Here is a 22,510-nt window from a genome sequence, read left to right on the forward strand (position 1 = left end):
TGAGTCAAATTCGGTAATGCCTAGATCCCACCAGAATTTGACCCGTTGACATCCCTAGTGCCTTATAAGCTAAAGGCAAATCAGTCCCCCCCTTATGGATATTCTAAAAAAAAGTCCCCATCTTTCAAAACGTTAAGACATATTCAACCTTCCCTCTCATATCAATACCATCAATTTAACTTTGGTAAATGGTTGACCACAGTGCGTTAAGGCTATAAAATGACTAAAACACCCTTAACTTTGCTTTTCTCCTATGTAGTCGCTGCTCCAATGCCTCTCGTTCTCTTAAGCATTTTTCAGCAACTTCTCCAGTTAAATATTTTCATTGCCATTTAACTCAGCATTTTTGGGCATCTTCTCCAGCCTTTGTTTTTCTCCCCTTTTCCATTGTTTTATGGTTTCTATAGCTGCACTATCAATCTTAAAATTTTGTTCTCGGATTGGCTCATGATTGGCAGCAAAGGAATTAAGATATACAACTAAAATGAACATATTTTCTATTTAAAATCCCTTTTCCTAGAGTGTTTGAAATCTATCTTCTTACAACATGCCTTTGAAATTCAGATTCATTTCATAATACGAACATCTTCAATTGCACCTAAACAAAGTTGTCAGCAGATTTCCTGTGAAGTCAAGAAAATCTCAGGTCTATTGTTCATCATGCCTGAGTATCAATGCCAAATAAATCAGAATGTGGTTTCCCCACACTCCCAGTTAGTTTTTTGAATTCCTACAACCGCATGCAATCTAAAACATTAGCTAAAAGGGCAAGGCTTTGAAAGTGCAAAGGTTGGGATATTGAGAACAAGTTCTCGTAGAATACAGTCTAAATCCAATCCTAATTTGGTGAAAGTGTGAATCCCAACAAGATATGGTGTAAAAGAACTTAATTGTTAATCTGAACAACAAATAATAGTAGAGGATCAACAGAAAATAGAAGGGTTCTCCATTACTTTAAGGGTAAAATTGTAACTCAGACAGAAGTCAAGCGCTTTCTATCGCCTACAGTAACGATGGTTAACCTCAATGATTATATATTGGGAGAAGGATTATATATTAGGAGGGTAGCTTAAAACATGGAGAATCTTTTAGAATTAGCCAAAAGGACGGATTTGCCGTTAGCTAAAAAGAGAGGGATGGATTTGGAAAAAAACCCAAAAAACATTTACATTCAAAGCGATAAGACAAAATATCTTGAGAAACTGAAGGCGATAATTTGCTAAACAGTAAAAACACCATCAATCAAAAAAATTTGGACAATATCTATAATATAAGTGAAAAAACGCAAATTTTATCTCGATTCGTAAGCGTTTATCGCAAAATATGGAAAAAAAATCGTTTGTTTTTTGCCAACATTGAGAATTATGAAAAAATGTTTTTTTTTTTTTTTAGAAATGTTGTCCAATTTCATGCGAATAAATTGCCATTTTTTATCTTCTATCGCTGTGGGTAAATCCACGCTTTAAGCATATGGGCATCCATTAAAATACCAAAAGATTCTCAAGCACAGAGGTTTTCTTTACAGATAAACCGCCATCATCGATTTTCACCAGCATAAGCACCACCAAATATCCGAAAATCTACATGATACCTATCTTACACAGTACGCCAGTCAAAACCAACCAAAATTATTCACAACTACAGCTCCTATCTCTACAATCTACACGCCCATACATCAAGCAATTTGTAGCAAAGCACAAGCAAGATGGGTAAACTCAAAGACGTGGGTTTTCTACATCAGCATATAAGGAACAGTGCTTATGGCCGTCACATGGTGCACGAGAAAAGCTAGAGAGAGAGAGAGAGAGATGGTCAGTCTCTGTGGTCAAGGAAGAAGCGGAAGTCAGGGTGGTGCTGTTGCAGCTGAGCGAGCCAGGACAAGGTGGAGGTCCAGAGCGAGTAAAGGCGATGATGGTCCCCATCACTTGACAGCCACACGTCCCCTTGCATCTTATACGTGGCGATGCCGAACGGAGGCAGTCGGATCGTCGACTGCTCCCTACTTCCATCCATATCCGATGTCTCACTATGGTTGTCTGTATTCAGTGAAGATCAACCAACGAGTCAAACAACAGAGCAGGGATACAAGGATCACTCAAGTGCCCACCTATGTGACAGGCTAATCACATGACAGCCTGTGTCACATAGGCAGGCACTTAATGGATCTCGTTCATTAATGAGAGTGGGAATAGTGATGTCATCAATCGGGCTCTCAAAAATCTTGGTCCTGACCTATAAGCAGATGTGCAATGGATGTACAAAAATTTTACATAAAAAAAAGCAATCGTGGACATGCATATATAATGTAATGATCAACGTGCCAGCAGTGTGTAAGGTGCGAGCATTGCCTTGAAATGAAAAAGATAGTGTATGGTAAGTGAGGAAGCAAGCTGACAAATCTCGCACAGGGCGGCTCGCCGGGATATGGTAGATTGGATACCTACAACACGACAAAAGATGAACACAACTTAAAACCACTTATCAATGCTATAAACTTTTTTTGAGAGAGAAATAAAAGTTTCATTGATATATAAGTGGGCACCCACTATAACAGAGTAACATTAGACGCCGAATGAGATGAGCAGAGCATGTATACACCCTGTTTACAAAACAAATCAAGAAATAAACAGAACAGAGAAACCGGTGAACAAAAAACGTATACAGAAAATCTGTATTTGCTGAAGCCTGAATAATATGCAGCCTCTAAATGATGATTCAGTTTATCCCAATCCAATCAATCGGAAGGCCCAGCCATTTTCCACGAGCTCTAGTCAATACTTCCCATCTTAGTTGAGCGTTAATGGTGAGTGATCACTCTGAATACCCCTGAACAAGCACTCTGATTTCGCTCGTTCCAGATAGCTTCCATGCTGATAAGGCACAAATGGTTCATCAAGATTCTAAAGAATTCACACTCCCAAAACAGGTGGGGAAGTGTTTCTTTCTGTTTATGGCAAAGTGCACATCGACTTGCTAGATGGAGGCCTCGATGCTTTAACCTGATTTCAGTGCTCACCCGCCCGTGCATAAGTGAACCTGGGAGTGGTAGACCTCCCCCACCGGCCCCACAACGCCTTTTTTTGGGAGCCGTTGCACGGTTGGGGTACCCAGTGCCTCCTGGTGCGACGATGCCTTGAAAGTACCACCGCTAGTTAGCCACTACTTCACTTCATCTTTCCTCTGCGGCATCAATGGGTGTGGTACTTGGCTCATAAGAGTCTACCACCGTTAGAAAATCAAATCTGAGGGGTTCCTTCGTAGCATTAAATCCCAAGAGCCTTCGGATGATGGCCAGACCTCCATAACACGAGCAAACTTTTTCTTGTGGCATCATAGAGGTTACGGAAGGCAACCCTAGGTCTCCCATCACACCAGTATCCTACCAAAACAAAGTGGTGCAACCATTCTCAACATCCACTGGAACACCATGACAAAAGTCATCAAGGATCGTGACCTACCCCTTCTAGATACCCGAGCCCCTTTTCGAATTGTGATTTTAGGACCAATTTGAAAGTCAACCATATGAAAATTACAGCTAAGCTACCTTCATTTTTTGCAAATCAACCACAATCATTTTGCTAAAAGCGCCTTGTTGAACTCATGTAGGTTGTGTATCCCCAAACCAGTTAAATGGAGGGGTTGAGAAACCGTGGACCAACATACCAATGATGTACAGGAGCCTTCTGACTTGCCTAACCAAATGAATCTTTAAAAGATTTTAATAACGTGTTTTTCACCCTTTTTTGTAATTTGAAAATCTGTGTATAATATTGAACCTCAACAAATTTATGCGACCCAACCTAGATAACAGGCAGGCAGCATAGTTCAGAGCCTTCTTGGTAACCCGATCCTCCAATTGACTTCAATGTAGCTCTCTTGAAACGGCTAAATGCAATGGTAAGCACGGATACTTCATTGAGAGGGATCCAACATCACATTAAAAAATGGTAGATGCCATCATTTGCACCTCGCCAGTGAGATCATTCAACACCAACATTCGACTTTTACCACCATTTATATGCAAACAAGAGATTTGGGCGAAATATCTTAGAATAATCCATAAAACCCACATCTTTTGTTCTAAGGCTTCGCCAAACAACAAAAGTTCATCGACAAATAAAAGGTAAGAAATTGAGGCATTAACTGAAATCCTACAGCCTTTAAAATTTTCTTCCGCCTCCACTGAAGAGAGGATAACAGAAAGAGCCTTCATTACTATAATAAAGAGGAGGGGTGAGAGGGGATCACATTGGCACAAACCTCTCTTGGGCTTGAAGAAGTCACCCTTCTCCCCATTAATGGACACCGCAAATGACAGGGAAAAGCAAGCCCTCTATCCAACATAGCCATTTTCTGCCCAATCCCAATTTATTCATACAATTTAATAAAAGGCGTCCATCTAAAGAATCAAATGCTTTCTCCAAATCAATTTTCAAAATAAAAAATTTCTTACTGGTGGCCTTGATGGAGTGTAATGCTTTGTGGGCCACTATGCACGACTTGTGCAACCATATTTCAGGAATAAATGCACTTTGGGAATCCGATATTAGTGATCCGACAACAAGCTTAATCCTTGAAGCTAAGATTTTTGAAATGATTCTGAAGACCGTACCCACCAATGAGATGAGCCCAAACCTTTCAATTGATTCAACATGTGGGTCTTTAAGAATGAGAATGAGTAATGATTTACCCATTGTTTGAGGTACTTTTGCATTGGAAAGAAGTTAAGGTCACCCTTAACAAAATGCCAAGATTCTTTTAAAAAATCATTAAAGAATCAATCAATTCCCAGGGTTTTACCATTAGGTAAATTCCACATCTCATTTCTTATTTCTTTCATTGAGAAAATCCCAATGGTACCCTTATAAGCATCCTCATTCAAATTCTTGAATGCCATGGCCGACATGTCATAAGACTTCCAACACATTGGGTAAAAGCAATCTTTAAAGTAACTAGTAGCATTAGGTAAGATGTGAAAACCATGGAATGGCCCTCCCCCTATCTCCACAGATGCTATATAGTTGGATCTTCTTCTATTGGAGGCGCACATAAGAAAATACCATGTGTTGAGCTCTTTCTATTTTAGCCACTATGCCTTGGCACATTGTTTTTACCTAACGCACTCCTAAATACCCCCATTCACAAATATTTTGGACGAGTTGTTGACGCTCCTGTTTAAGAATAGTGGCCCTTGCAACATCCACTACACTCTCTTCTTGTTGTTGGAGCAATCTTACTTGGGACTCCCACTCTTCGATATCTTTTAACTTGTAAAGTAAATTGCTCTCGTTCCATTCTATCAATTTTTCTCTTACATGAGCCAGTTTGAAATGAATTCTCAATGCAGCCTCCCTTGAACAAGGAGCCTCTCCCCACCAATTATGCATTAAATCCGAAACCACCAAAGTTCCATTTGAATTTTTTTTTTTGACTTACGAGGTCCCCCGTACCCTCCAAGTCAACTAAATCATGGGATGGTTGAAATTAATGAAGATGGGGTCGGCTAAGGCATTCATGTCATGTAGGCATTGCTAAAAATCGATCCAATTTCCTCATCACTGGTGGGACTCTTTCTTGGACCAAGTGAATTTTGCCCTTTGCATAAAAAAATCCGATATATTGCATCAATCAATATGACAAGCAAACCTACACATCCTTGTGGTGTACCGCTGATTTGTACTTGAGTCCTTCATTCTCAATATAGAGTTAAAAGTGGCCTTCAATACACCATTTGTCCGTTATAACCAGGACCGCCTCATCACCTATCTTTTTGAGTTCCTTCCAAAACTAATAGCTGTAACTAATAACCACAGTATCAATGCTAAATCAGTAAGGAAACAACGTAATTGTTCAAATGGAGGGAGGGATGCTCGCCACCCACAAAGGCATTGGAAAATATACGACAACATGACGATCTTGACAACAAATTAATGTGGTATTGTAGCCAAAAAATGAGATTCGACAATGCATTAATTATTATAAAATAGGTTGATCTTGTAAACAGAATTATGATACTATGGTTATTAATTGGTTATAGCTGTTATTTTTGGCATGGCATTACACGTTTAAGTCGGTATTCCGCATTAGTTGTTAGTACTATTGCTAAAGAGAATGGTTTACGGCATCGATTATTAGGACTGGTGAAAAAGAGAAGGGTTTATGGCAAGTTTCTTACCAGGCAACAGACATCCAGCTTGCTGCAGAAAGGTCAATGCTTCTCAAGCTGTATAGCTCTGGGTATGCTCGGCTCAGCTCATTGATCTACCACAAGCAAAAAAAAATGCATGTTAAATAACAGACAGAAAACAGAATGTGAAGCTCAGTTGCTGAGGAGCCCAGCAGATACCATTAGGACACCTGGAGGGTCTGCCTTAGACCAGCTTACCCCAACCTGTTTTACAGAATCAGTTGGATGGGTTGAGCTTTGATGTGATCCCCAACTTGGCGGTCGTCAATTCTTAAGACTAGGGCCAGTAAACAAGCAAAACGAGCAGAACAAAAGGTGTTCAAGCTTGGTTCATTTTTGTGGTAAGCCAAGCCCAGCTTGAACTCATGGCATAACAAGCTGAGCTTAAACCAATGTTGTCAGTATCAGTATCTGCCCTGAAGGGTTTGGCCACTGATTCAGCTGTAAAGTGAATCATTATGTATCGGCCCAAAAATAATAATAAATTATTATGTGTCAATCATAACGTGACACGTGTTAAAACTATTAAAATAAATTTAAAATAATATTAAAAATATTTTTGGTATTTTTACATTTATTTAAAAATAAACGATTCAGGCCAGAAGCGCATATCGATTTTCGGCCTATACTGATAACACTGGCTTAAACTGACTTGTTAACAACACACACGTATATATATATATATATATATAGAGAGAGAGAGAGAGAGAGAAAACCCGTATCTTCCAAAGGGTTATTTTTCGAACATCGTCGAACGGGCAGAACTATGCGGCACGTTCTTTTTTTTTCTAAAAAAGAACGACTTTAGCAGCGGTTTTGTCCAACAGCTAAAAGGTCATTTTTTCACTCAGATATTTAGCAGCGGTCAAGGTCGCCACTAAATATCTGGAAAAAATGATAAACCATCGCACAATCAAACGGCGACAATTCGTCCAACCCATCTTCAAACACACACTTTGTGTGTTTTGTGTTTTGAAGATACAGGTTACTCTCTCTCTCTCTCTCTCTCTCTCTCTCTCTCTCTGTGTGCATATATATATATATATATATATATATACCATCAGACGGGTCTTGAGTATCTCATGAATGAGACTTCATATAATTATTCTTTACAACTTATTTAGTAAGAAACATGTAAGCATGTTTTTAAAAACATAAAAAATTAACGGCTCACAAAGCATTTAAAACTTTGCAATACAAAGTATTGTTGTGAGGCAGACGGGTCTTGAGTATTTCATGAATCAGATTTCTATATTTATTCTTTACAATTTATTTAGTAAGAAACATATAAGCATATTTTTAAAAAAACATAAAAATTTAACGGCCCACAGAGCATTTAAAACTTTACAAATGCAAAGTACTGTGAGCCTGTCTAATATTATAGCTTTAAAAAACACATCTCAACACAGAAAAATCATAATCCAAAACAGGTCATTCACTAAATAGGTCACTCACTAAATGAATGATAAAAATCCAATATCTAAAGTCTGATAGATGAAAAACTGGATCATTAAAGAAGAAACAAACGGACGCCATTAACTTTGAATCTTTCTTTGGTTGGATGGTCTCCCTCCCCGCCCACACACACACACACATCTATGTCCACCGACCCAATCACCCACTAAAAGAAGGCAGGATAACGGGAATACCTTTTCCACGAGTGGGACTCTGGCGTGAGGGGGCGCGTGCTCAAAATATTGGAGGTAGAGGTGACCCAGTCTATCCCGTGGGCTCCAAGCGCTCTCCTGCTCGCCCACAGACTCGTCTGACACGCAGTCCGACCACGACTCGGACTTCTCGCTGCCGCTCCCGGAGCACCTGAAGCTCAACGAACGATAGCTCTCCGAGTCACTGGAGCTGCTCGTCTCGTTCCCCCTCGACATCTCGGAATCGCTGCAGTCACCGTCGTTCCGAGGGTCCCTGTTCTCATGGAGTCAAAGTTATATTCACCAACACGAGATCCCATTATCTTGATGTAGATGTAGATCCAGATACGGTTACAGATTTAGAGAACAAGATAGAGAATCTAAGTCCAACCATGAATTTGGAAAGCGTTTTAGACAATGCAAGGACACTCAAGAAACTGGGGTGCTTAATTGCTTCCACAAACAAACAAAAACAGAGGTGGAGAGAGAGGGGCAAACCTTAGAAGGTCAGGAAGGGGCACCTTGAGGGGAGTGGTGGTGTAAATCTGAAGGGCGGAGAGGTAGGGGACGTAGTACTGGACCACCAACCTTTCCCTTCCATTCACGAGCACGGGCACTCCCGCCCCGTACGCGCTCCACTCGTCGTAGCAGCGCCACAGATCAGCCAACCTGAAGTACTGTGTCGGCATTTCCTTTAACGGCTCCCACGCTCTGCTCTCCTCCATCTCCTGTGTTCAGTAAATCAGTAAGCCCTAAACGAATCACCAGGAAGAGGCTCGGATTAGTCCATCCGATTCGAGCAGGCTAGACGGTACGAATCGGGAGACTTCCAAAAAGGATCTTAAACCAGATTAAATCAACCGAGTTTCCTCAGTTTTTCCTCAAGGAGTTACGATTCTCTGACGATAGAGAAAAGAAACTAGAAAAGGAGAAAAAATCGGAGTCAATCTGGCTCTACTTCAGAGTCATTTCGAACTAGCATGCTTCTTGGATGACACTTTTCAGAAGATACAGGAATCGAACCGGTTTTACAGAGTTTTAGATGTTACAGAAAGGAAAACATAGGGTTCGGCGTGGTACCTTCTTTAGAGGTATCGCAGGCACGGATGGAGTCGTGCCGTCCAGAAAGCGATCCAGATTCGAACCGGGACTCATCTTGGAGAGAAGCTCGCTCATCCCAGACATTCTCCGATATGATCACCCCGTCTGAGAGAAAGAGAGAGGACGGCAGTTTCGTATTCTTGATTTTGCAAAATCATCTAAAATCTGAGCTCGAAACACTCAAAAGTACGACCGAGTAAATTGACGAACTTTTTTCAGCTCCCAAAGAGAAAGTTTTGACACTAATCAAGTCATCGATCAACTATCGAACCCAATCGATCAACTATCGAACCTACAAATACGCAACAATGGGGAAAATGCGCTGGATGATGGAGTGCACACCTAGGAAATGGTCAATACAGGAAAGTTATCCTTGCAGCGGCCAAAAAGATTAAAAAAAAAAAAAGAAAGACCTCAATCTCCCACTAGTGCACACCTAGGAAATGGTCAATACAGGAAAGTTATCCTTGCAGCGGCCAAAAAGATTAAAAAAAGAAAAAAAAGACCTCAATCTCCCACTAGTGAGCCAACTCACACTGAAAAAACAAGGTCCAAAAAGGAGGACACGTTTTCTTCTTTTAGAGAAAAATAAAAATCCACCGCAAAATCAAAACTTTAATTTTCTAACCAGAAACAACACCCGAGACGCATAAATGCATCAGGAAACCGAGACTTATAGAGATGGAAGAACAGAACTCACCGTCTAGAAAGTACCCTATAGCTTCAAGGGAGAAGATTACAAGGAAATGGAAGCATTCCTACACGAAGAAATTACTCTTTCCAATGAACAAGCCCAAGAACCTCAACGGAGCGGCTTCGAGGAATCGGAACTTCTCCGAGACGAAGGAGCTCGTCTGCGGATGCACGGACGGCCATCAAAAACTAAACTTCTAGCAGAAAAGAGAACGTAGAGCGAAGATCGATCGGAAAATCGGACTGAGAACCGGAAAATCGGTGCCGGAAAATGAGATCTTCTTCTTCTGTATCCCGTTCAGAGAGAGAGAGTGAGAGAGACGAAGACAAAGGAGAGGGAGAATCGGGAGGATATTCTCCTCCTTCGAGCCGCCGCGAAATAATCGCGAGAAAATGAAAATTAACGATCGGAAATGACGGTGAGGGGCACGTGGCTGATAGCCAGTAGACGAGCTCGCGTCCGTCCAATCAAACTACCCAAGGCCGTCCGATCTGATCCAAATGGTGCTCATCTTCGGCCCACCATGATGACGCAGCGCCTCCGGACTCGAAAGCCCGACTCCAGAATTCCGATTAGTCGAGCGTGACGCACGGGAACTCTTAAGCGCCACCTAATTTTGAGGTTGGAGTCCGGAATACGGAGAGGTGCCTAACGGAATATGCGGGCAGGAGCTAACGGTGTCGATGAATCAGATGACGGGAAACTGGAAAACGACGTGCTTCAGCAAGTGTGGGTGGTTAGGCGTTAACGGAGAGGCGACATTGACTTCGACACCGACATCGATGGACCATGACCCGCATCTCTTTCTTTTAACAGGAAATTACATAAGTATCCCGTAACTTTTGGTCAAGGACCAAGCATGCACATCTCTTTGGTTTGGAAGTGTCATACGTGAGCTGGTAAACGAGCTGAACGAACCGAGAAGTCATGTTCCGGATAGACTCGTTTACTAGTGGAAGTGGATTGAGCCCGTGACTTGACTCATGTTCATGTTTAGTCCAGCTGATCTCGAGCTCAGTTCATCCTTGAATAAAACGAGCCTAATACGAGATTGCTCATGTAAAAACATTTCATGCTATTTATACATAGTATATATATTTTTATATATTATACTTGAAAATACATATTTTTTTATTTATAGAGTACCATCAAGCCGAGTCAAGCTGAACACCTTCGGGCTCTACTCATTTAAGCTAACTTGTGACTAGGCTCGATGAAAAGATTGCACAATAGATTAAGCACCTGAGAAGACAGGCTGTAGGGCCCGAGACATGATGGAGGTCTATCAGATCATTAATGCACAAAATTTGTGCCATGTGATCCGGCCTCGTCCGCTAACCAACTATACGAGTTCGTGATGAACTGAACTGAACCAAGCCGTCAAGGGGCTGGTCGATTCGTTTACCAGCCCCCCTATATGTGAGGCATCTGACCAATCATTAAATTATAGGATAATTTCTTGATACAGTCCCGCCTTTTACCTCAAATTCCATGTCAGGTACCATATTTTCTGAAAATCTTTATATGAACTTAATCGGGGAATCTGAGTGGTGTCCAGACGGAAGAACTGAACTCATAAAGACGACCGTCTAGAACCCTGCTACAGCTTCAAGGGAGGAGAGTACAAGAACCGTTCCGATACGAAGAAACCCTAGAGCTTCAACGAAGAAAGAGTACAAGGAATCGGAAACATTCCGAGACGAGGAAATTACTCTGCCAGTGAAGAGTACAACGGTGGGATGAAGAAGGGAAACGGTGTGCTGTGGCACGTGTGGGCAGCCGGGCGTTTACGAATAAGAGGGATTTTGTTTTTTTGGTGGTGGGGACGACCTTGACTCTGGGTCTTCTCGATGACCTCTTATCTCCTTTTTTTTTTTTAATTAGAAATTACAAAACCATCCAGTAACCTTTTGGTGAAGGACGAAGAAGTCCTCTTCTGCTTCTGCTTGGAGTGAGCCTACCTACAGTCTAATTAACCTATCGTTAAATTATAATATTTTTGCTGAACGGTAAACACGAAATACTCGTATCCAAACGCGTTTGTAGTTTGGTTTATGGAGACTATTTTTATAATTCTGAACGCGTTTTCGGAAAGTGCGAAAGATAATTAGCTGCTTGTGGTTATGCAGCCTTGGTCAATAACATGGAGACGTTCTCTCCCCCTTTCTGCTCCTGGATTCCTCTAACTTAGACGTTTTAGCTCTCCACTTTTCACTTCTTAATGCTTTTGATCGCTTTCATTCCAGCTGTGCCACTTTCCATATTGTAAAAGAATAAGTTGTCTGGTAGGAGCAGCTAGTACAGGTCAACTTGTGTTGGGACATTGCAGGTTCAAAACCCAATGGTATATAGTTGTATAACTCATATTGTTGGTAGGGGTCGGACTAATCTCAGCTTGCCTTTCAAAAAAAACAAAAACAAAATCATAATCGTAATTAAAGATTAGACATCCTTTAGTAGTGGTTGATAAGGTTGCCATATAATTAAGCGCATTAACAATGGCCTTAAAAACTTGGGACCCATCATTAAATATTAGGTTGTTGTTGTTTTTTATTGAAAGGCAAGCTGGGTTAGGCAGATCCCTACCACTTATACAACTATACCATTGGGTTTTGAACATGCAACGTCTCAATACAAGGTAACGTGGACTAGCTGCTCCAAGCGGAGCCCCTTTTGTAACCATCATTAAATAATAGTTGACTAACGTAAAAAATTAAATTGAAAATCTATAGTTCTCCACGTGAACAAACAAGTGGGTATGATCTCACTGTTTTAAGACCTAGTGACCGACCTTCGTTTGGATTTATGGAAAGCAAAATAATCGAATTATTAGGATCTTTACCGCACATCTCGCTTGTGAATTATGATCCGGAGAGAGTGGGACCCACATGTCCGTTTAAAAGTCTGGGACCCACGCTTCACTTGAGAGCCATGAGAATGGGACCCACACGTCCGTTTAAAAGTCTGGGACCCATTATTAATTGATAAATAACCTGCAGAAAGTCTACATGTGTAAGGCTAACCTTTGCTTTTTTTCATTTATTTATAACACGAAGAAACAACACTTGACACTAAAGACCTGGGTCACGCTAGTTAAGTCGGACATACCTATGGTCGTGGTGCTGGCAGAATAAAACTTTGAGGCTACGACCCTTGACCCAGGGCCTATGCTACACATTGGCTTGCGCATCAGAATCGAACTTTGACTGCTCGTCTAGCGGCCAAAGCCTCACCCCACTATGCCAACCCCTTTTGGGGCAGGTTGACCTTTGTTTGCCATTGCAGATTGGAGATCAGATTATACTAAAAAGATGCACACTCCAAATATATATCGAACTTGTGGTTGCGGCAGCCATCAACTTGGATGCTTTTAAGCTTACCCTTGGGCTGAACTTTGTTTTCATTTTACCATACAATTTTAGGTGAAAAAAATCATTGTGATATTTACTCATTTTTACAATGAAATGGGTAGCGGTTGCAACAGACCTCTCGATCTTTGGTGCTTGATCTTCACTTATTGACGTATTAGATATCTACTAACAATCTCGATAACATCTCTTTTCATTCCACTACACCAAAATTTATCCCTCAAGTCTCTTTACATCTTCGTACTACCAAGGTGGATGAATTATTGTCTAGTAGTAATTTTTTAAGTTTATCAAACTAAGAATGCATGCACAATCTCAAAATCTTAAAATTTCTTGATCGTCCACCTTAAAGTCTGAATTTCACCTATAGATACTGCTAATCTAATTTCCTCCAATTTTGAATCTTAGAGTTGCTTCTCCATGATCTTCTATCTACAATGATGACAGTAAGGCATGATACAATAACTGATTTTCAACTACGAACATCAGACACTACATTAGTCTTTCCTAGGTGATTTTAATTCAAAATTATAGTCTTTGATTAACTCAAGCTACCTCCTCGGTCTCATATTTAATTCTTTTTTGAAGAACATGTATTTCAAGCTTAGGTGGTTAGTGAACACCTCAAATTGTTCTCCATACAAGTAGTATCATCAAATCTTGAGTACGAACACTATTGTTGTCAACTCCTGGTCATGAGTTGAGTTGTTCATCTTGTGTAAACACTACTGTCACCAACTGGTGGTTGAGGTAGGGGTGCTTTTTTGCCTTGCTCCGCTTCACAAATCCAATGTTAGGCAAAGACAGAGGAACACCCTCTTTCTCCCATCCTCCCTCTCTTCCTCATAGTGGGTGGTACGTAGGGACAAAAGGCCACCATCTATCCCCCTCCCCCCTTCTCTCTCCTTTTTAGATGATGCCGACAACCACCATGGTTGTCGACTTATCTCTTTCTCGTAATATCAAGAAACGAGAAAGAAAAAAAGGTGACTTACCCAAAAGTCGCTCCCCCATGGTCGAATGATGTCCATCCTCCCACGAGCTCTCGCCTTTCCTCTCCCTTATGTTCCTTTCTCTTAAAAGTTGAAGGGGATGAGAGAGGCTTGTGGGTCACTTATATAGAGGCCCACGAGTATGTGAGCCCCCCACCTACTACTCTCAATTTACATGGGATCTCCCCACTACTTCATGTGTGGAGAAGAAGGAGAGCCCCTTATTAACTCCCCCTTTTAATTGTAGGGAGATGGAGAGACTCTTACGATTTTACATATAGTGATCAATGCAAATTAAATGAACCCGTAAGGTCTGTATCTTATAGTTATTCTCATATTAATACATGAAACAACAAAAAATTAAGGATGTAAATTGTTTGGATTTGGATTGGATATGGGCAATATCATATTCGACTAATTGGATGTTGGCTAAACGAATTCGAGTTTGATGGTGAAAACTCATATCAGATTTATTGTTTATATGTAAACAAATTCAAATATTTGTCAGACTTGGTAGTAAAAAAGCAAAATATATCTGCATCCGATTATAATTGAATATGGTTTGGCTTACCAATTGCAACTAAGCATAATATAATTTGGTTCAATATGGGATAAAATCTAATTCATTGACATCCCCATAGAAAATCAATACATGACTAAAAGGTCTTGAATACAAAGAAATACAACAAAAAAAGAGTTTTTCTAGGGCACATAAAAAGTGCACCAGTAATTGAGCATTTAAAAATAATCCATGTTTTTCTTTGGAAGCTCTTTCTTTTTCACTAGCACTATTTTGCTTAGTGCCAGTAAAAAAGGGTTTTTCCAGTGTACAAATAAAGTGTGCTAGTAAAAAGACACGAATTAAAAAAAATTTGTGTTTCATGAAGGCTCTCTGTGTTTAGCAACCACTGCCACCTTTTCTCTCTTTCTCCCTATGTTCTTTCCCTCTTTCTCTCTCTATATTCACTGATTGACTGACACTCTTTCCCTCTCTCAGTGTTCTCCCTCTTTCTCTCCTTCCCCCTCTCTCTTTCTATGTTCATCGACCTTGTCGGTCGACATTGTCTCTCCCTTCATCTCTCTATGTGTTCATCGGCCGTCTCTCTCTCTCTCTCTCTCTCTCTCTCTCTGTGTGTTCACTAGCCACCACCGCGCATCGGTGCCTTGTTCGACCATCTGCCATCACTGCCTCAGACAAGGTATTTAGCAAATGCATGCTAAATCTATCTTTTTTTCAAGTATGATTTAGATTTTATAGGTTTTACATTTAAATTGATAATTTTTTATTTATTTAGTAAATTTATGTTAAATCTATTTTTTCTCACGTATGATTTTAATTTTAGGATTTTGCATTTTAATTCCTATTTTTGTTATTTAATGAGTGAATGCATGCTAAATTATATTTTATTTCAAGTATATTTTAGATTTTAAGGGTTTTGCATTTTAATTATTATTTTTATAATTTTTTAACTGAATCCATGCTATATCCAATTTTTTTCTCATGTATGATTTATATTTTAGAAGTTTTATATTTTTTAATTCATATTTTTGTTATTTATTAAGTGAATGCATGCTAAATTTTATTTTTTTAAGTATGATTTAGATTTTGAGTTTTTTTTGCATTTTAATTACTATTTTTATAATTTCTTGAGTAAATGCATACTAAATTCTTTTTTTTTCTCATGTATGATTTAGATTTTATAGATTTTGCATTTTGATCAAAATTTTTGTTATTTATTGAGTGAATGCATGTTAAATTCTATTTTTTTGTCATGTATGATTTAGATTTTAGAGATTTTGCATTTTAATCAATATTTTTGTTATTTATTGAGTGAATGCATGCTAAATCTATTTTTTTAAGTATGATTTAGTTTTTAGGAGTTTTGTAATTTAATCTATATTTTTGTAATTTCTTTAGTGAAGGCATGCTACATCTTATTTTTTTCTTATGTATAATTTAAATTTTAGAGATTTTGTATTTCAATTACTAATTTTATAATTTATTAAGTGAAAACATGCAAAATCTGATTTTTTTCACATATATGATTTAGATTTTAGGAATTGTATATTTTAATTACTAATTTTATAATTTATTAATTAAAAGCATGTTAAATCTGATTTTTTGCATGCATGATCTAGATTTTAGTGGTTTTGTATTTTAATTCATATTTTTGTTATTTATTGAATCAATGTATGTTAAATTTAATTATTTTTTTAAGTATGATTTAGATTTTAGGGGTTTTGCATTGTAATCGATATTTTTGTAATTTCTTGAATGAAAGTATGTTAAATCAGATTTTTTTTATTTAAATTTTATGGGTTTTATATTTTAATTTATATTTTTATTATTTATTAATTGAATGCATGCTAAATCTAATTTTTTCATGTATGATTTAGATTTTAAGAATTTTTTATTTTAATCCATATTTTTATAAATTTTTTGAGTGAAAGCATGCTAATTTTAAAATTTTTAAATATAATTTATATTTTAAGAGTTTTGCATTTTAATCTATAAATAAAATTAACCTAGTCTCCTTCTCCAACAACCTCTCTCTCTCTCTCAACAACCCACTAGGCAGCCGTCCTTATTGATACTGATCTTGTTTTGATAATCCAAATTCCAACATAAAATTAAAATTTTTCCTTAATAAATACCAAGACTTGCAGTAAATAGAGATTATTAGTTATTCTTTTAGCTTTGTTAGTTTTTCAGCCACAGGAAATGGCACACCCATCTTTATGATATTAGCAACGAGGTTTTCTTCCCCTTTGCATGTCTTTGCAAAATAGCCATTTTGTCACTCAAAAGGGCACAGATAGAGCTTAGAACCAACAAGAAAGTTGGAAAATAAATTCTTAAATTTTAGCAAAAGGCTTGAGGCCACATAAGAAGATGATGGAGAAGTCTATTTTGGCATCCCCCGAGATCAACCTTTTTCAGCCCAACTAAGGGATGTACTTGCTTATAAACATCAAAGTCTATGGAAGCAAATTGCCCTTTTGACATCAACAAAGGGTAGCACATGCACAGAATCCAGGTTTGAGTGGGACAACTGATAGTCATGGATCCAGTTAGTCAATTTGGCTAACCCAATGTGAGATCTGACTTGTACTCGTACGGATCTGCGAAGCAGCTTGCCAATCCAAATACGAAATATATCCAGAAAGATTCAGATGTGGCAAAATCCAAACCTTATTCGACCCCTTTTAGATGCAAGTAGCTTGGGTTCAACAGGGATACATATGATGCTGGATCCAGATTCATCTGGGTTTCTTTTACCCACACGTCTGAGACTGGCTCTAAGATTGAGTCCAACACTGTTAGATCTGGGCAGTTTAATTATGGCTAGCTAGTCCAAGATCCAAACCAAATCTTTGCCTTGCATTTACATACAAGGGCTAAAGCAGGAATCACCATGCATTAAACCATGGTTCTGTGGAACTCATATGCTCTATGATATACTCCAAAACCACACTGAGTTTTTAGTCCTTTATGATCTCAACCATGACTTCATCGAAGGCTTTTCCTATCTTCCCTCTTAGGGGTGTAAATAGTCCGGGTGCAGCCCGATACCCAACCTGAATCCGAGTCCATTAAATGGGTTTGGTATTAAGTTTTGAATTCAAACCCGATCCGAATCCGACTAAAAACCCGACCTGATTAAGTGTAAATACCAGGTTTTAAGCTAGTCAGATCTGGGGGTTTGGTTTTATCTTTTTCCATCCGAATCTGACTCTGAACCCGATTAAGTCAGACTTGGTAATGCCTGGATCTGACCCAAACCCGAACTGTTCACCTCCTTGATATTGGTCTTCCCTTTGTTTCCTCTTTCTTTATTATTGTTGCTTAAAACATTTTTAATTTGGCAGGAGAGCGTGCATCCATACATGCACATAGGGCTGGGAAACAAGCCAAGCCGCTAGTGGCTCGGCTCATGTTCGGCTCATAATTAAAGAGCTCGATCGTTCAAACTACTAAAATAGGCTGGGCAAAATGAATATGAACATTAGGTACTAGGCTCTGCTTCTCGTTAGGTAGTAAAAAAATATATTTTAGATATATTTTTCATATATTTTTTGTAATTTTGCTTCTTCCATATCCAAGACTATTTTGTTTATAAACAAGCCTGCTTGAACTAGGCTCGTTTAACTTGGGCTGATTATGAGTTCAAACTCAACTTGGCTCACCGCAAGAATGATCCAAGCTTGAACGCTTCAAGGTCATCTCGTTCAGCTTGTTTACCAGGCCTACGTACACATCCACACGAGTTTGCACACAGATGCACATGAGTTTGTGAAAGAGCAACCACATAGAGGATGAAAAAGAGAAACTATTTTAATTTATTAACATGGACTCATTCGTAGAACATATTGTGCCAAAGAGGAAGAACACAGAGAACTATTTTACAGATCCAAAAGATAATCGACTTCTCACTTGCCAGGAACAAAGTTGGTAGCATAAGCCCAAGCATTGTTGGCAACTGGGTCAGCCAAGTGGTCAGAGAGGTTCTCAATGGGTCCTTTACCCGTCACAATTGCTTGAACAAAGAAGCCAAACATGGAGAACATGGCCAATCTCCCATTCTTGAGCTCCTTCACCTTCAACTCAGCAAATGCCTCAGGGTCATCAGCCAAGCCCAGAGGGTCAAAGGCACCACCTGGGTACAGGGCATCCAGCCCCTCCCCAAGGGGCCCACCACCTACCCTGTACCCCTCAACAAAACCCATCAGCACCACCTGGCTTGCCCATATAGCCAGAATGCTTTGTGCATGGATCAAGTTTGGGTTGCCAAGGTAGTCAAGTCCCCCCTCTGAGAAGATCTGAGCCCCAGCCTTGAACCACACAGCCTCGCCAAACTTCACACCATTCTTGGCTAGTATCTCAGGGAACACACATCCCAGTGCACCTAGCATAGCCCATCTTGCATGGATCACCTCGAGTTCCCGGTTCTTGGCAAACGTCTCTGGATCTGCAGACAGTCCGGCTGTGTCCCATCCGTAGTCACCGGGAAATTCTCCGGTCAAGTATGATGGTGTTTGCTCCGAGAACGGGCCGAGGAATTTCGGCCTGTCAGGACCATACCTGTAAAGCACAACATATGGAATGAGATGAATCCAGTACCTTTTTTCTTTTTCTTTTTTTTGATAATCAATGAAGACCACCTAACTCATTCAAGAGCACCTTGGTGTACAAACCCTTGCTTCTCCTTGCCCAGCAGGGAGTACACCCAGCTTTGGTCTTGTGGCAAGTGATGCACACCTTGAAACCTTTTTTTTATTTTTTTATTTCACTTTGAACCCTTTTTTTTTTAATTGATATAATTTTTCTGATAAAACGCGAGAAATATAAAAATTTTCAATTTCTCCTTAGAATTTGCCTGCCCATTATTTGACATTTTGAACATTTTGTCACTATCAACTCGAGTTGATGCCGATCTACAAACTTCATCTCACAAGATCTTTTTATATACCAGCATTCTTTTACCTGTTACTGACTTCAAGATGAATCTAAAAACGACTGGTGGAAGACCATAACCAATGGCCAAAGAAAAAAATCCTTTAAAGCTATAGAGAAGATCATTACCAAATGCTTTGAGGAGCACTTTTCACCGTCCGGCGCATCGAAATCCTGCCGCCAGACACTCCGACCTTCCGGACAAGCTCATTTTGGAGCCTGAGCACTGTTTGTCCGGCGAAGGTTGAGCTGTGAATTGCAGAGGTCGACATGGCAGCTGAATGAGAGAAGTTCTCTGAGCTTCTCTTCCTCCTCTTGAGTGTTGGTGGGGGGTGCTTGTTTGAGAGCTAGTAAGGAGGGGGGGGGGGGGGCTTTAATGAAGCATAGGTTAGTGACAAGTAGATAATCCTAATGCCAGCTCAGCACCTTTCTATTGGTTGGTGTTGGGTTATGATATCCTCATGGATCCCTTCAAGGTGAGGCTTGATGGCTAAGCCCTCGCCACGTAGATTTGGAAGATCACATGGGTCCCACCTTGCTTATGCGTGGCCCTTGTGAGGCCACGATTGAAACATTGTCACCACATGTTTTTTTTTTTTATATTTACACGGAAAAAACCACGCCAGGATCAGAGACCAAGTTAGTGGCGCTGGCTTTACCTGTCCTGGCTGCGTAAAACTTAGTGGGCTTACCTTTTGCCTCCAGGGAGTTACCACGCTTCGGTTTGTAAAAGGAGTGACGCCTATGGGATTTGAACCTAGATCACCTGCCTAGCAGCAATTAGGTCTCATCCCAAAACATGAAAAAGTGGGTTATACTAGAAAGTATGGTGAAGTTGTGTTGTCAACGGGTCTGGTTTGGTTAGGACTCAAGTGGAACTAGACTTGAACCAGATTTTCGGATATTGTATCAAGTCCAGACCTGGGTCTCCACTATAAGAAAAAACATACCCAGACCCGATAAGAACTAAATGAACCAAACCCGGACCATACCTGGTAAAACCATAATATTTATCATTTTTACATTGAAAAATTATGAGTCTTAATCGAAAGTCGGGTCGGGTCGGGGTCTGATATAAATTTTCACAAACTATACCCGGGTCTATGTATTAATCGGACCTTCGGGTTCGGACCCGGGTCTTAATTGAGTCTTCTTATTTATCACCATACCCACACCCTATAGGGTTTGGTTCGGGTAAAGAAGGCCCGTTAACACCCCTAATCGTGTGCAGCCAATATTTTTTCATAAAAAAAGCATGGTTGAGAAAGTAAATGAAGATGAAACTAGCATTTGACTTGACTTCCTCACACCATTCATAGAGGAAAACTCAAGCCAAGGAAGTTATGAGCCAGACTAAGGCCTAATCGACTCCTGTTCTAGTTCCAGGTCAAGTTGGTAATCTTTCAAGTAATGGAATTTAAAAAAAAAAAATCTCCTTGGCTCAATCAAGTCTTGCAAGACTCAGTGAAATGCACCAAGTCTAGGTCATGTATCGTCATGCCAATCAATCATAGTCAGGTTAAACTGGATCCTTTAACCAAGTTTGGTACTTGGTTAAAAAAATGTTTCAATTATGTGCTCAGATTTATCTAGCTAGTCAAGGTTCGGTGCACTTTGGCATGATGGTGGCTCAGACCAAGTTTCTAAAATCTTGAGAATCTTCAATTATTTTGCCAATATTTCAAGGGCTCTCGGTGGGTCAGATTGCAAGAAGAACCATGAGCCTGGAATTTAAATCTCAATACAATGATATCTGCAAATGACTATGTCAAAGGCAAAAAGATATTTATGGCATAATTTTTTTCTTTTTCTTGTTTGTTTCTTATTTCTTTCTTTCTTACTCTATTTTTGTGGACAGAGTGAACAAAGCCACAAGCAAAGATATCTGTATTTGGATGGCCAATTATGTCTATGAAACAAGGATATGGGTAAGATACGACACCTGACTGGCGTTCAACGTTCAAGTTAAAAATAAAAAGTAGCAAATGAGGACATGGGTTTTTTTTATTTATAATCAATAAAAAGCTTTTTTGGATATATTATACATAAAGTAATTTTATTGATATATTATTACAAATATTAAAAATCATGAAAATAGTTAATTAATGAGTTGACACAGGCCACGGGTCGCTAGGTTCGAATCTTAGCTCCAGATATCTAAGTGGCTAAGCTGTACCAACATGAGATGCAAGTGCAATCGATGCTGCCCCTGCTCTGGTTTGACGTTCAACTATGACACAGTCTGTCTAATTCCAGTTAAAGGTACCTGCAAACCCAGTGGGAGTCGAACCTGGGACGAGGGGGTCAGCATCTTCTCCCCAGGCCCCCGCTGCCACTGGGGACAGTGTCTAATTTTAAGAGCTCTCAGTGGGGAGAAGGCCAACTTTAGCTTATAGGAAGCAAGGATTCCAGGTATATACAGGTTACATGTTTGGATAAATAGGTGTTATTTATCCTTTCACCAGCTGTGTTTGCATTCACAAAATTCAGTGGAATTGGAATCCTATTAGACCGATTTCTTCTTGGTAGCCGAATATGGTCAAAGGATTTACTGGAATTGAATTCCAATTCCACCAAATTCCCTCAATCCACACACAAACTTTCACCTTATATACGGGCCATTTTCCTTTGCAAATTTTCAGACTGCGTTGGACCTTAGAGGCACGATCGAGTTTGATTTAGGAGAAAGTGATCTCCTCTCAGTAGAATTTAGAGATGCAACATTTGGACTTTCTATTATTTTCATTAGAATTCATGCAGGCACGCACACACATTCTTTTTGAACACACTCTTCTTATTTTTTATGAAGGAAAACCCTCATTGAGAACTGGGTCACTTAATGGGCCTGCCTCCCTGCGAGGTAAACCTCCAGCTTGAGGACGCAACCACCCAGTGTTACGTGCCCCAACCATCATAAAACAACAACCCCATGCGTCAACAGGAATTCGATCCTGGGCCTTCAGCTTGACACAGGACCCTGCTGACCACATGGGTAACCACCACGGTGGTCACAGACCTTTTTTTTCAATTTCACATGGAAATCAATACACACCCGCATTTCTGCATA

General features: G+C 39.8%; 2 protein-coding genes across 5 annotated transcripts; both read right to left on the bottom strand.

Moving 5' to 3' along the window:
- Positions 1-1,513: 1,513 nt before the first annotated feature.
- On the bottom strand, positions 1,514-10,003 carry LOC149838396 (uncharacterized). Of its 4 annotated transcripts, none has more exons than XM_090006569.1 (7): positions 9,635-10,003; positions 8,914-9,039; positions 8,332-8,561; positions 7,837-8,107; positions 6,176-6,261; positions 2,349-2,440; positions 1,514-2,036 (listed from the first exon to the last, which is right to left on the bottom strand). In XM_090006569.1, the coding sequence occupies exons 2-7, from the start codon at positions 9,016-9,018 to the stop codon at positions 1,813-1,815; spliced, it is 1,008 nt and encodes a 335-aa protein (XP_089862695.1). In that variant the 5' UTR covers positions 9,019-9,039; positions 9,635-10,003; the 3' UTR covers positions 1,514-1,812. The 4 variants fall into 4 exon arrangements, with proteins under 4 accessions (XP_089862695.1, XP_089862697.1, XP_089862696.1 ...); XM_090006571.1 differs by having other exon boundaries at positions 8,914-9,099; positions 9,635-9,981; XM_090006570.1 differs by having other exon boundaries at positions 8,914-9,276; positions 9,635-9,981.
- Positions 10,004-18,308: 8,305 nt separating this feature from the next.
- Positions 18,309-19,795, bottom strand: LOC149838397 (chlorophyll a-b binding protein 5, chloroplastic). The gene is made up of 2 exons (XM_090006573.1): positions 19,573-19,795; positions 18,309-19,071 (listed from the first exon to the last, which is right to left on the bottom strand). Exons 1-2 carry the CDS (start codon positions 19,713-19,715, stop codon positions 18,420-18,422), a joined length of 795 nt encoding a protein of 264 aa, XP_089862699.1. The 5' UTR covers positions 19,716-19,795; the 3' UTR covers positions 18,309-18,419.
- Between the last annotated feature and the right edge of the window lie 2,715 nt (positions 19,796-22,510).

The sequence above is a fragment of the Nuphar pumila genome, chromosome 5 (genome assembly GCF_984573655.1).
Source record: "Nuphar pumila chromosome 5, dmNupPumi1.hap1.1, whole genome shotgun sequence".
NCBI lineage: Eukaryota > Viridiplantae > Streptophyta > Magnoliopsida > Nymphaeales > Nymphaeaceae > Nuphar > Nuphar pumila.

Bases quoted from the DNA above. Each gene is read 5' to 3' on its own strand.
- LOC149838396 (XM_090006569.1), bottom strand. From the start codon at position 9,018: ATGTCTGGGATGAGCGAGCTTCTCTCCAAGATGAGTCCCGGTTCGAAT. The intron at 6,262-7,836 runs GTATTCCCGTTA...TGCTTGTGGTAG, and splicing joins GAGTCCCACTCGTGGAAAAG to ATCAATGAGCTGAGCCGAGC. The intron at 2,037-2,348 runs GCAATGCTCGCA...CACTGAATACAG, and splicing joins ACTATCTTTTTCATTTCAAG to ACAACCATAGTGAGACATCG.
- LOC149838397 (XM_090006573.1), bottom strand. From the start codon at position 19,715: ATGTCGACCTCTGCAATTCACAGCTCAACCTTCGCCGGACAAACAGTG. The intron at 19,072-19,572 runs GTAATGATCTTC...TGTGCTTTACAG, and splicing joins AGTGCTCCTCAAAGCATTTG to GTATGGTCCTGACAGGCCGA.